Source organism: Dermacentor silvarum, chromosome 9 (genome assembly GCF_013339745.2).
Source record: "Dermacentor silvarum isolate Dsil-2018 chromosome 9, BIME_Dsil_1.4, whole genome shotgun sequence".
Lineage (NCBI taxonomy): Eukaryota > Metazoa > Arthropoda > Arachnida > Ixodida > Ixodidae > Dermacentor > Dermacentor silvarum.
The window spans coordinates 1,086,074-1,100,291 of NC_051162.1; the positions used below are offsets into that span (position 1 = coordinate 1,086,074).

Here is a 14,218-nt window from a genome sequence, read left to right on the forward strand (position 1 = left end):
ACGCCGTGCCACCTCGGAACTCGGACAGCTCCGATTCTGAAGAGAGTGCGCAAGCGCGCTTGCAGCCTTGGCTACGCGCTCTTCTTAACAAGTAGGGGGGTGCTTAGATTCGCATGCAAACTTTTTTCTCAATTTTTTCGCGAAAATAGAGGGGGGGGGGTGCTTAGAATCGCGAAAATACGGTTTATATATATATATATATATATATATATATATATATATATATATATATATATATACATATATATACGCAAATCCAGCGCACATGCTGGAGTCTATGTGAGGCAAAGCTTTAGTAAGATGGGTAACTTAAATGACTTTGCAACTAATGGAGATGCATACAATCTCTTTGTTTACTTTCGTTGCATGCAATGTGTAAATCTCACCACAAAGGTCACAACTTTAATGTCATGCAATTTTGATGCTTATGCACTGCATCGTTTAAAGGCTATGACAAAACGCAAACCAAATCAGGTGGATGCACAGTGTGAGAGATGTGTGCAGCAATGACGAAGGCCTGTCGAGGGAAGGACGGTGTGTGCACAGAAAAGTACGGCACGCATCCAAGGCATTGCATGCATCTCTTGTGTCACAGTGGGACATGGAGGACGAGCACCCAGTGGTAGCTAAATGAAAGATAATAAAGTAAATCCGTCATTCCATTAAAGGGTTGGCCAGCTTAGAGATTCCTGCGAGCCGACATTGTGTGTTCAGGTTTTATTTGTAGGAAGATAATTTTTTGTTACACAGAACAGACGTGTGATACTTGGTCAGCATACAAGGTGTGTGTGTGCACACAGGTGGGTGTGTGCAGCACCCGCACACATGCACGCACACCTTGCATGCTGACCGAGTATGCACACGTCTGTTACATCGACCTGTCTTGTAGCACAGATGTACAAATGGGTTTCCCAGAAAGAAAGTTTCGAAGAAAAAGTTGTCCTTTGCACTGTACATTCGGGGGGTGGATGTCAATTTTCCCTTTCATGAATTTTCCTCCACCTTGCGGGCTCCGGCAGAACTGATTTGCCACAAATATTTCTGCCGCCGTAGTGACCAACCTAACAGCACCCTTGCAGGCAGCCATGCCAAACCCGGGAATGTACGCAAAAAAGGCTTTGCGTTAGAAATTACAGCAGGTAGTGTCACATGTGTACATATATACAGGGTGTCCGAGCTATCACGCAGCACGATTTTAAAAAAGACGAACAGCGTTACGCGAAGTAAACCTAGTGTGTATTGTTTCCAGTGCAGTGGAGTAGCCGCCAGTAATTTTTTCGTTACTGAGACTTAATTAGCTAATTATAATTAATTATCTAACTCGAGAAGTACTGTCCTAATTATCAAAGTGTCAATGACAAGATTGTAGAGCACCATGAAAAACTCCCGATACAGCTTTCTGTTGCTGAATACCTGCCACATAAAGAGTTTTCCGAGCGCGAAAGAAGCCCGCGAATACACGCAGAATTGCCGCACGAAGGGCCGCTCGAGGCACTTTGCGTGTATTCGCGGCCTTCTTCGACTCCCACATAAGCTGGAGGATTTGATTCCCTTAATTAACTCTATCTTAATTAACACGATGATGACGGTGACCCGCACACCATCACAATTGTTGCGTGAGCGTTTGCATTTTTAAAATAAAATAGGTAAGACACGGTGCCGGCTCGGTGTAGTAAGTGAAATACTACATCGAGTCATCATCGTGTACGATTTTGCTTTGACTACATGGTTTTCACTCAAGGACGTCAAAGGTTGACTGAACGAGGAGACATATGAGGCTTTAATAAAAATGCACAACCTGGATTGCCAATGCTACCACATTTCAGGCCTCCAGTGAGCGTTGCCTTCTGCATAAGGCCCAGCCAGTTAAACGGAGAAAAGTGTTTCCCCAAAGCTCCACATGGCACAAATTCCCAAGGTGGGACTGACAATGCTCACCTTGGAAGCTCATGACATCGTCATAAAGGTTGAAGGTCAGTAGAGGCTCCTCAAGTTCCCTCAGGAAGGTCTTGAGGATCACCGCCGCAACGTGAACATTCTTGTATGCATCAAAGTTGACGTACTTGCCTGCACAAAACACAATGGCACTCGTGCAGGTACGCAGGAATAGCATTTACTTGAAAATTCTTGTTATCATGTGCAGCACAGGGCAATTATAACTAGTAGCGGGAACTACACTTGCATGCACGGGAAGTGGGGGATTTGTGTAGATCTCAGACAGGACAACCTTGAAGGAAACCAGTGTTGCTTCTGTCACAATGGTTTAGCCTCCACTTAAATGACACATTAGTATTAAGTAAAAATTTCTTACCGAAGCATAAGTACTCAAGAGAGAGAGAGAGAGAAGTCATAAGGGAAAGGCAGGGAGGTTAACCAGGCTGAGCCCGGTAGGCTACCCTGCACTGGGGAAGGGGGAGAAGGGATTGAAAGAGGAGAAGGAAGAGAGAAGTTCACAGTTCACACCTCACACATTTACAGTCAAGCGTTCATGGCTAAGTTTCATCACAGGCGGTCATGTAGGCTTGTGCACTTCAAAAAGCGCAGCAGCGCCTTTGTAGCCCTGTACATAGAAGACGCACGAGGCCACGGGCCCAAGATCTTCTCCTCCGTAAAAGGCCTGTCGTCTAAGTGCCCCAAAGCAGTCCGAAGGGCAATCCTCTCTTCTTCGTATCTAGGGCAGTCACATAAGAGATGTCTGGTGGTTTCCTCAACACCACATGTGCTGCAGTTCGCACTGTCCGCCATTCCAATTAGGAATGAATAGGAGTTCGTAAAAGAAACTCCTAATCGCAGGCGGCACAGTAAGGTTTCTTCACGTCGTTTAAAACCGGGTAAAAGTCGTAATTGCATCTGTGGGTCCATGGCATATAGGCGCCGGTTAGTAAGCTCTGGTGTATGCCATTTTCCTAGAGTTATAGTATGGGCAAGACTGCTGAGGTGCCGCGCTGCGTCCGTTCTTGACAATGGTATGGGGATTCTTTCATATTCGTCATGTGCTTCACGGGCAGCTTTGTCGGCACATTCATTGCCAGTGATGTTGCAGTGCCCAGGTAGCCACTGAAATACAATGTCGTGGCCTCTGACCACCGCTTGATGGTAGCGTACTCGTATCTCTGCTACCAAATGTTCATGTGGGCTGCGGCGCAGAGCTGATAAAAGTGACTGTAGGGCTGCCTTTGAGTCACAGAATATAGCCCAATCATTTGGTGATTGTTCGTGCACATAAAGCACTGCGCTACGGAGGGCGGCAAGTTCAGACCCTGTCGATGTTGTGACGTGGCTGATCTTGAACTTCTTGCAGAATGATGCCGACGGAATAACTACCGCACCAGTAGAGCTGGTCAGAGTCGAAGAGCCATCTGTATAAATGTGAATTCGATCAAAGTAGGAATCATGCAGCATATGTAGAGCAGCTTGATTCAGGGCACAAGTTGGCAAGTCGGACTTCTTTGTAACTCCTGGAATGGAGAGCCGCACTTGTGGCTGCTGGAGACACCACAAAGGACAAGGTGGTATTGCGGCAGGCGTGAAGTCCGATGGAAGAGAAGATCGATAGGAGGTTACAGTGCCCGAAAAAGTTGCATCTGGCCTACTTTCCGAGAGAGAAGCAAGGCGTTGAGACTGTAGTCGGGAAACGTGCCGAAGATGATTTCGAAGGGTGTCTGTGGCGACATACGTTCTGATGGGATGTTCCCTGGCGATGGCAATTGTTGCAGCTGTTGAGGCGCATCGCGGTAGGCCAAGACACGTTCTAAGTGCTTGAGCTTGCATGCTCTCAAGCACTCTGAGGTTAGTTCTCCGGGCGCTTGACAACACCGGGGTGCTGTAGCGCAAGAACCCCATAAAAAGCGCTTTGTATAGTTGCAGCATAGAACGCACCGACGGTCCCCATGCTTTTCCGGCGATGGCTTTGAAGAGGTGACTGATCGAGAGGAGTCTTTTCCTTAGGTAGGATACATGGGGGCTCCAGGAGAGGTCGCGGTCAACAGTGATCCCTAAAAACCGATGGTTCTTTTTGTACAAAATAGGCTGGCCATTAATAGACACAGGATATTCGGCCATCGATTTTCGCGTGAAGGCGACTAACGCGCATTTTTCTGTTGAAACGCTGAGACCTTGTCTCTGAAGATAAGCAGACGTCATCGTTGCAGCCTTTTGTAACCTTGCGCGAACTTGCGGGCGAGTTACTCCAGAAGCCCAGATGCAGATGTCATGTGCGTAAATTGATAGACTGACAGGCTGTGGCAAGGATTCAAAAGTACTCAAGCTAAGCCACATAGCTATACCACGTGTCTACTGTACCGCCAGCAACTCACTAAACTTATGAGCAACAGCGAGAGAGAGTCTGTGCTCATCGTGTGCTAGTTTAATTTGTACATCTGCTTTCTTTGCATGTTTACTTGTATAATACAGTCCCCCTAATCGGTTTATAACGAACTCAATAGTCCTGGAAAAAGTTATACCAGTAGTTCACTAAATGCGAACACGCCCTTCAAGACATCAAAAAATTAGTTACACAGTCATTCTTTTTCCACAGTCTTATTACAAAAGCACTAACAATGCCTCTAGCAATATGTTAAGCCTTCTCGCCTCGTGATGCGACACTTGCCACATGCTTACGAGTGAACTGCATGGCCTTTGCAATGAATCGAATCTGCCATTACTAGGAGAACCCTTGCACGATGCTTGCGAAGAAGTTCCTGCACAGTGTCCTCAAGTTCAGTGCGAACAGAATGAAGTTTTCAGTGGAAGTCGACATTTCACTTTCTGTGAATGGAAAACAGTGGAGCACCACCATTCCCTTCCACGTATCCTACCACACTGTTTTCGAAGGCAGCACTACAGTCAAGCTGAGATGTGCTTATTTTGCACGCCAAGGAAGTAGTAATGCAGGTTTGCACAAAGCTTGCAAAGCTCACACGTCCACAACAGTAACAGCAAGAACAAAAATAGCAGCGCTTTTTCTCTCTCCTATTGATTTTTTTTTGTCATGCAATATGGTGGCCAGACCAACAATTTAAATTCAGCCAAAGACTGCTATAACGCCCTATAGGGCACTCTCCGACTGAATTCCTGGGAAGAAAGCTCTATCTATTTCGTATTTTACAGTAGCTGTGAATTCTCGTTTAAAAATTCTGCCCAATTTCTTCCTAACCTCAATCCAAAAAATGAAATCCTGCATCGTAGTTCTTTTAAAACGTCACACGATTGAGATCACCTATATTTGAAAAAGCATGAGCACAGCCATCATTTTCCTCCGAGAGCCATGAAGTTACATTCTCTATGTTGCTTCAGCAGAAAAAGCAGGAAATGCTGAATGTCGTTGCGATCCGTTATCAGCAACAACGTAAACAAAGTGTCGACCAACCGTGATCTCCATAAGTAAGTGTCGACCCATTGCACCTTAGCGGTGCCCAGTGCAACACGTTTACGCTGACTCGGCTGCCTGAAGATCCAAAGCAACAATAGGAATGCTTAAATGGCAGTTAGTGCTTCACGTGATTCAGAGGGCTTGTCTTGTTGTTTTTCCCCCCCATTCATGAGTGCTCCATTTGTGCCACAACTGTGTTTGAGGTATTCACTGTAACATTACGGTACTTTAAAAAAAAGAATTATGCAGATACAAAGCACATTTTTGAAATAAAAGCGATTAATAAAGCGCTATAAATCTGCCCATTTCATTCTTGTGTCTTTGGCATGAAGAAAACTGGCGCATACACCGATGTGCTCTTGTGCACTTCTGCCCTTGTGCTTAAAGTTTTAGTCTTATATTGGCTTGTATTTCTTCATTTCTTCTTATTTATTTTGAATGCACCGGCCAGTTCTTAGCCAATCCCCCATTGTTGAAATGTACCACAGAATGGAACCATGATCAGCAAGTGGCGATCATCTCAAAGAGCTAGCTGGCATTGGCACGATAGAAGTATACGTACAATACTGGCCCAGTGGTTAGAGTGCTGGGGGGCTGAGGTTTGAATCCCACTGCTCGACGCACTTCTTTTTCTTTTTTTTTAACAGCGAGAAGGAATCTACTTGGCGAGAACCTGAGCAGTGACCAACCGACCCACGGGATGGTAGGCAGAAGAAGACTTCACTTTAAAATGTTTGTTATATCTGAGTGCAGTTTCACCAGGTAGAGTAGAAAAATTGTAAGTGCACCGAGATACGGTCGTTATAACCAATAGATCAAAGCATGGAGCATAGCCCGTACATTAAGGTGCGTCTTACACGAGTAAATGCGGTACTCGCATCAGCAGCGCTAAAGAAATTGGCAGTTTCGCCTGAAGCATTGACAGCGATAGCAAAGTCCAGCATTGCACTTGCACTCCTCGGACAGCGTTATAACTCCTATACGAGTGTGCGACATGTTGGCGTGACGCAGCATGCAAGACAACTCCTGCTGGAGGAACAGCACCCTGGCCGCCACCAGGCGCCTCACAATGCTGGCGTGGTGATTGAGCCTCGATGGTGCACGAGATGAGAGCAACAGGAAACCATTCAGTCAGTCAGTGAAGTATTAAATGACGTTTACTGCTCAGACAGACACAGCAGCTCAGCAGGAACACTACTGTGCTTGCACAGAACGCTCGTGCAAGCAGTGGGAGGTAGAACAAGGCTCGAGTGAACATAGCACTGATGGTGCGTCCACTCCGCTTCATTGATTTTGAAGCCAAATGCACTCTGCGTCTCTGGAGGCCATCTAACCATGCATCCATGGGCCACCTATGCGCAGTTGACAGCATGGTGATGTCGGTATTGATAGCGCAAATGTGCCTCAAGTGCCTGTATAATCGCCATTACAATAAAACCTCGACCCAGCCACATTCGGTTGCACAAACTCACCTTCGTCAAAGAGCGCCTGCACCGCTTTGACAACCTGGGTGTTGGCAGAACGTCTGAAGATGCCCTCCGTCTCAAGTGCTGCATTTGTGAAGAGGGCAAAAACTGACACCAAGTCACTCGCAAACATTTTAACATCGAGGGAGCAGTGAGAAAAAATAAAAAAACTTTCCTGCTAACTGATCATAGGGTCTTCAACATTCCTTAACAGTGGGGTGCAAATTCAAGTTACCTCTTTGAACCTCGACATAAAGAACAAATATATAACAAAGTACAGTAAACCATTGTGATATTTCATAATATCGGTTAAATATACATTTTTTCCAACTGCAGTGTCAACTCCATGTGTCTTTATCTCTTTATCTCAAAAAGCTTTTGTGCCAAACTCTTGACATTCCAAAACTTCAACTGCAAGAATACCAGGGAAAAGTCGCTAGTTTCCATACATTATGCACAGCTTTGACATCACCAAAAAGTGAAAACAGAATTCTGCCACCACGGCAATTTCCAGTTAACGGCATCAATGCCTTGTGGTTGCACAATCTCTTGCCCTGACATCACTCCCGCCGAAGTGTGCCACTGCACTTTGTGCCATGCCGACAAAGGCCATGTCCGGAAAAGCAGCGATCATCTTAAGCAACCGGTGCCATTTGCCCCATAAATGAAGAAATGATTTGTGACTTGCGCCAAGCTTCACACCGCATTCGGGCATGCATGCAGCTGTGATTTTTTAGGACACTTTTCTTATCAACAGCTTTTGCCCTGCCACACGCAGGTTTCCTGGAAAATGAGGCAGCATCGTTCGCACTTGCATTTCACCTGCGACAGTCTTTTATTATTCGTCCCCGACAGTCCCAGGTTGCCCGAGGAGATGCCTTCAGCCAATTAGTGTTGCATATGCAGCGTCTCGGGCAGTTCTGGACAGTCCCGATGGCAAATCGAAGAGTGAGCGATCCGGCTGGCGTCAAGCCCGCTAGCCTAAAGTCCCTGCTTTCCTTTCCGGCTTACGCTAGCCGAGCTGGACTTGGCGCCTATCCCTTTTTTTCCAAATATCACCGCTCGCACGCACTTGCTCAGCACAGCAGCCAGTGAGCTGGGAGTTGAGTTTTTCCGTTTTTACCTGCTCATTTAGGATGGTGTCAGTGATGCATATATGTGGTTACAGCCATGTCAATCATGACCTTGAGCAAGATGATCACCACTTTTGAGCAGGTGCAATCAGTCTTTGAACTGCACCCAGACAAAGGCAAGCATGCGACCCCACAGCGTTTCAGTGAGATCATGGCTTGATAAGGACGCTTGCTTTATGCTCGCATATTTGTGAGGCATAAACGGCACATCACTCGTGGCTGTCTGCTAAAGGTGTGACAATTACGCTCTTCCACAGTTTGCTTTTTGGTTTTTGCAGTCAAATAGCCCGGAATTCATTACACTGCAGAAATTAGCAGTGTCACCTTTTTGCGTGTCTAGAACCAGTTATAAAATCCCTGGGTGACAGGCCTCAAATCTTGCATTAGGTTCAATAGCCCTGACTCAGTGCCAAGTCTTGGCACAATGCCAGGATGTATTTGGTGCCAAGGCACGCGAGAGTGATCGAGAATATTACCGGTGCCATTTTGAAAAGGCTTCATGTGGTCTGTGCGTGGCCAGTGGTCTTGTACCTATTCTCATAATTTCACTTATTGTGAAACGCCGCTTATCTCGAATTCTTTTTTGGTTTCTACAGCAGTGAGGTAACAGGGTTTTACTGTAATATATGTAATTTGTTTTGTTTATATTTATTTATTTATTATTATTAACTTTTTTTAGAATTTACCACAATCCATAATAGGCATCTACAGTTGTACCTCACTATAATAAACACAGGTATATCGAATTATCAGGTCTCTTAAGTGTATCTAAATTGTTTCTGACTGATGTAACAAATATATGCGTACAACAAATACTGGATATACCGAAGGTAATTTTATGTCACATGGAACTTGGATATATAATGAGGTTTGCAGCGAATAGATATCCGAGATTTCCATTGCAAAGTACTTTCGTTGGCAGCATTGCTTGTTGCATCACAGTGCTCGGCATTGTGACACCACTTGTAGAGACGTACCGTTGTCGTTGTCCAGGTAGGTGACGCAGTCCCGAACCACATTTGGAATAGGGTCACCATTATTGTGCTTCTTGATGCTGAAATGTTGAAGAAAGCCCTGGATAAGTTTCTATCAACAAGGCATACCGATACGAGGCCAGGTGAACTGGACATGCCACAACCACAAGAAAACACGGATGACGGAACACGAGCTCTCAAATGGTGTTTTTATTGATGGAGCAGTATTTATACAAAACTTACAAGCACCATCTGGTGGTGAAATTAACATCGTGACAAGAGAGGTGTGAACCTAAACATTGCAAACATGCACACCTTTGCTATCAGTCAATCCCGCACTACAAACTCTTTTTCCGTTAATAGGGGCCAGGCTGACGCAAGCGTCTCCCATATTTTTAACATGGAATGCCTCTAGAATTTCGCGGTCAAGTTGTCGCCTGTCGAGGGAGAAAATGCGGGCAAATGCAGGTCTGCAACCACAACTATGATCTAAAGCTGCTGATTTGGACAGGGACCAATCATGTTCCCTGAGCCAATTGTTGAAGCCTGGCCAACATAACACATTGCTGCAGCTGAAGAATGGCACTTGGCACACTACAGCGGTTTTGTGCAAGGTGCAGCGCTCCTTATTTGACAACCACCCTCTCAGTTCGCAACAGGGTCTGCGTGTTGTCCTGCTCTTCGTCCGTCGTCGTAATTGTGGGCGCTGTACAGAAATTCACCATGAACGCAACAGGGGTTTCAAATTTTTTTTTTCCTGGAACACAACTGCGAAAGCCTGCTATGTGCAGTGAACACTGTCATTACTCCATAGCTTGCCACACCATTTTTCAAACCCTGCAAGAGCATACGGGAATGTTGAAATCTTTTCCATGCCTTCATTCTGTCTGCGACTGCCCCTGACATTTCCTTATACGACAGGGATGAGTCTGGCCCATGCAGCGCCTAATATGTGACTGGGGTTGATTTTAGACGGGCTATCTGATAGCAAAAGCTGGGTGCAAGATCTAGGTGCAAGTTCGTGGGTGCAAAATCTCAACAATGACGTGCGCAAAGAAAAAAATACAAAACAACAATGGCATTTTTATTGGTTCAGAATGATTTGATGAGAAATTCAAGAGGGCCTTTTTTGTGAGCGGGTTGTACCGCTAACATATGTGCCCAGGCATAAAAGAAAATCTAGTGTCCCAAAACTGGAAGATGTTATCCTGGGCCAGCTAAACTGTGATCCTTAAAAGGCAGCTTTAGCTCAAGCCCAACTCCAACGCGGCTATTCAAATAGATGTAAAATGCAGAAACACTTTTCTGAGATAACCCCTGGACCAATTTTAATGAAATTTGTTGAATTTAAGAGAGAAAGTTAAATTCTAGTGACTGTTGGAAGTGGAATTTTGATTTGGGACCTGAATTGTGTTAAAAAATTTGTCAATAATTCGATAGTTCGAAAAAAATAGAAGCATGAAGTATACAGATTCATAGCTCTGCATCAAGAACACATATTGTGGTTCTATAAATGGCATCCATTAGATGATTCAAAGCAGACAAATTCGATATGTCAATTTGTTGTGTTGTGTACAAGGGTTTTGCAAAAGCTATATTTCCATATTACAAATTTTTTTTGCAATTCATGTGTAACATGTCAATTTTGTCCATTTTAAAAGTACTATTAGATGCGATTCACAGAATTGTGATATCATTTTTCATGGCTGAGTTAGAGAGTTGTAAATTTGATAGTTCGTTTACTGAAAATGTGGGATTTTTGCCAATTTTCAATAAAAAGTTTACGACCTAAATCAAAAATTTGAAACCAATAGTCACTAGATCTTACGTTTTTCTTTTAAATGATCGTCAAGTTTGGTGCATTGGTTGCCGAGAAAAACGAATTCTCCCTTTACATGTATTTAGATAGGAGCACCCGAGCTAAAGCTTCCTCGAACCTGCACTCTCGGAAAAGCTTGAAAACATTAATGACCCTGTGTTTGTAGTCCTGTCTGAAAATGACCAAAATATGTAACTAAAAATGGTTTCCGTTGTCCCTTCCATTTGCTCCAATATTCTTGTGGTAACGTGGCTGAGGAAGATGTCACTGAAAATGGGTGCAACGCAGGATTCTATACAAACACCTGCCTTCTGAACGTATGGTTGCTTACCTGCACTGAAACACGTCGACTGAAGATGAAGTTCCAGAAAAGATTTAACAGTCAAACCACAACGTGATTGAATTCAAGTTCATCACTGAACTGCATGATGTAAGCTTTCCATCACCTCATGTGTGGCAGCAAGTAAAAAAGTTCCTCGCTGTGGAGTCGCCCGGGTTGTGGCTGCTTAGATGTTCGACAAAGGCCTGGGGGTTAGGAATCTGGAACAGGTCTCCTATTCTCAGGCACGAAAGCTGTCGCTGAAGGAATGGGGAAAGCACCACGAGCCATGTGTGCTTCTCGGAAAGGATCGCACCAAACGGTACACCTGGCTTGTTCGCAAACAAAGAATTTTTTTGAGTATCAGCTTGTCCAGCAACTTTAGCGCATGTTGCTTCACTTTGGTTGCCTACTCAGAAACTCGTGTGAAGTTCTTCATAATCACAGCATTAGCCTTCTCTGAAAATAGGCTTTTCGATAGTACCACGGAATGGCCTTCCCTGTCAGAAAGTGAGAGCTTGAGATTTTTTTCGGCAAATAAATTTAAGAGGGGACACAGACTTACAGGCTTTCGCTCGTGGTTCCTAGTCCGAGTGACTACGTCCACACATTCAGAACCTGGGCAGAGCTCTTCGAGTACTTTCCTTAAAATGGCTTTGCAATAGACCAGCTTCCCCATTTCATCGGCAAACTTCGGCCCATGCTGCCGAATGTCTGTGTGTTCAGTGGGAACTTCACGGTCTCCTGAGATGAGCACCTTCTGCGGCTCATCGCCGAGCCATTTCCTTTTTTAGGCAGCTGCTGGCATACTGATACCCAAAGAAACTTGTTGATTTGGTGAGTGATCAGGCACCACTCCCTGTATGTTCAGAGTGTACCTTCTTGGCCTAGATGCTTAGCACACGGCACCCTCATTAGATCCTTGTAGTGTTGCGCTTGTCGCCACCAGTGGCTTCTTGCCACTTTGCTGTCCATTCTCGTTACAGTGTCATGATGTATTCAAGTAGTGATGAATGAACCAGCTTAAATGCCTATTTTATAATATAGCTGATTGATTGATTGATTCTGCACTCACTGCTCAAGAGAGGCCCGAAACTGCTGCGTTGGCTGGTACGTGGGTGCAGCCTTGTTGAAGAAGCCACTGCTGTGAGAGTGTGGGATCCGTGCCCCCTTTGCACTGGACAGGAGCTTGCGGTCGTGCCTGCACCCAACAACATTCACTGCCACACCTACCCTCTCCCAAAACCCATTCAATTGCTTAATAACACACAAGACAGCCAGTCAGCAATGTGTAGCAGACTGTGCCTGTGAAATAGGCTACAGTGTATCACATGTGCACAAAGCCCACACCATTGTAAGCGTCATCTGCGAGGCTGTTCCCCATGAGTGTTATGCAGCACCCCTGCTGCTTTTAAAGGCCAACTACAGTGATAGTTCACTTTAGCTTAATTGGTTATGTATATGAGTAGTATATACTGTATTTACTAAACTGTAACGAGAGCTTTCTTTCATTGTTTTCATTGCTTAAACTCCACCCTCGCTGAATCGGCAACAATGACCATTTTAATCAAATATTCTAAATCCTGCAGTTTTTAGTGTAACGTTGGCAACCTGTGCCTTTACGTCGCAGTTCTGACATCAATGAGTTGAAGCACAGATGATGGGGCCCTCTTTAACTGACATGACTTTTATTTTTATTTATGAAAAGCGCGGATTTCTTTTTACCTGCATGTACCATATACATTGCCATTCATCTCTAAAAATTATGATACCAGGAATGCCCATAGCAATTCTTTTCACTGCTCTTGTTCAAAAGACATTGTAGACAAGGTAGTGCAACTCTTGTCATGATTCATCACTGGCAGTTCGAAAGGCTGGTCGAAAGGGCTCTGTGGGCCTTGTAGTAGCTTGGTACATTGTGCGGTCTTTTAAGAAGCGATTTATCTCACACGCGTTCAACGGCACGGACGACCACTTGATTCTCGGGTAATCACTTTTGGAGATAGTTTTGCTTTCCCGAGACTCGGCTCAACCTGGCACCGAACCCCTTGATGTATACGGCCAACAACGCTCTTGGCAGTGTGCGTAGATGGCGAGCTTGGCACAGCACCAGAAACACTTGTCGGGGACGCGTTCGGTACGAGAGTGAAACCTCTATGAAAGTGATTGCCCGAGCTCTGCCTCTTGCTCAGACAACTATGATGAGTGAAATCGTTTTCCTATAGTGATTCCTTAAATAAAGGTACCATTTATTTTGTAGCGACAGCTACATTACGCCAGGTTTTCGCCTCTTTGCCGGCGCCGCACTTTGAGTCGTGGCCGCACTGTGACGTCACACCACAGCCCTCGATTCTCCAGCAACTCAGCTCGTCACGGTCGCCGTGCAGCCACCGCTCCTGCAGTTGGGCGCTTGCCACGCCCTTTGTGTGAGGTCACACCATGGGCCTCCATTCTCCGGCGACTCGGCTCGTCGCAGTCGCTGCGCGGCCACCGCGCCTACAGGCGTGCATCCGCGGTTGCCTGGCAACCGCCACAGCTGGCGCGCTCGCCACGCCCTCTGTGTGACGTCACACCATAGGCCTCGATTCTCTGTCAACTCGCCTCGTCGCGATCGCTGTGCGGCCACTGCTCCTGCCGTTGGGCGCTCACTGTGCCCTCTGTATGACGTCACACCCCGCGCTCCGCAGCTGTGATAACCGGTAGTATAGAAGGGGAGAGCTCGCGTCACCCCAGCCATATTTGAGGCCGCAGTATGGATGGTGAGAAGTCGGCCAGCCTGAAGGAGGCCAGGGATCGCCGTAGAAATGAAGTGGAGACAGCGCGCTGAAGAGACTCAAGAGAAGCGTGCCAAACGGTTGGCCAAACGCCGTGAAATCAATGCCGCTAGATGCCTAAGCACAGCCGGGGGTCTGTACTCGACTAGGTTTAACCAAACGACAGCCAATTTTTTTTCCCTTCATCATGCGTTACATTCGTGGTTTTATTGTTTTTTACTTCGCGTGACCGGGAAGTTGACCTTCACATTACAATTGTGGTCACGTTACATTCGTGTAAATATGGTAGCACTGGTGCAATCTTGCCGATGCCACAGGGCTGACAGTTGTATAATTTTCTTATTCATCATCATTATCAGCCT

The 14,218-nt window shown here is 45.7% G+C and overlaps 1 protein-coding gene across 3 annotated transcripts in view; it reads right to left on the reverse strand.

The window, feature by feature from the left end:
• The window catches only part of LOC119465099 (rho GTPase-activating protein 1), a 262,330-nt gene that overhangs the window by 59,958 nt on the left and 188,154 nt on the right, over window positions 1–14,218 (reverse strand). For 2 of the 3 annotated variants that reach the window (XM_049656190.1, XM_037725901.2), the window contains 4 exons: window positions 12,158–12,283; window positions 8,948–9,024; window positions 6,844–6,921; window positions 1,939–2,067 (listed from right to left, as the gene is read on the reverse strand). In XM_049656190.1, the coding sequence (XP_049512147.1) occupies window positions 1,939–2,067; window positions 6,844–6,921; window positions 8,948–9,024; window positions 12,158–12,283 (410 nt within the window). The remainder of the gene's footprint in view (window positions 1–1,938; window positions 2,068–6,843; window positions 6,922–8,947; window positions 9,025–12,157; window positions 12,284–14,218) is intronic. The other variant, XM_049656191.1, reaches the window with a different exon arrangement.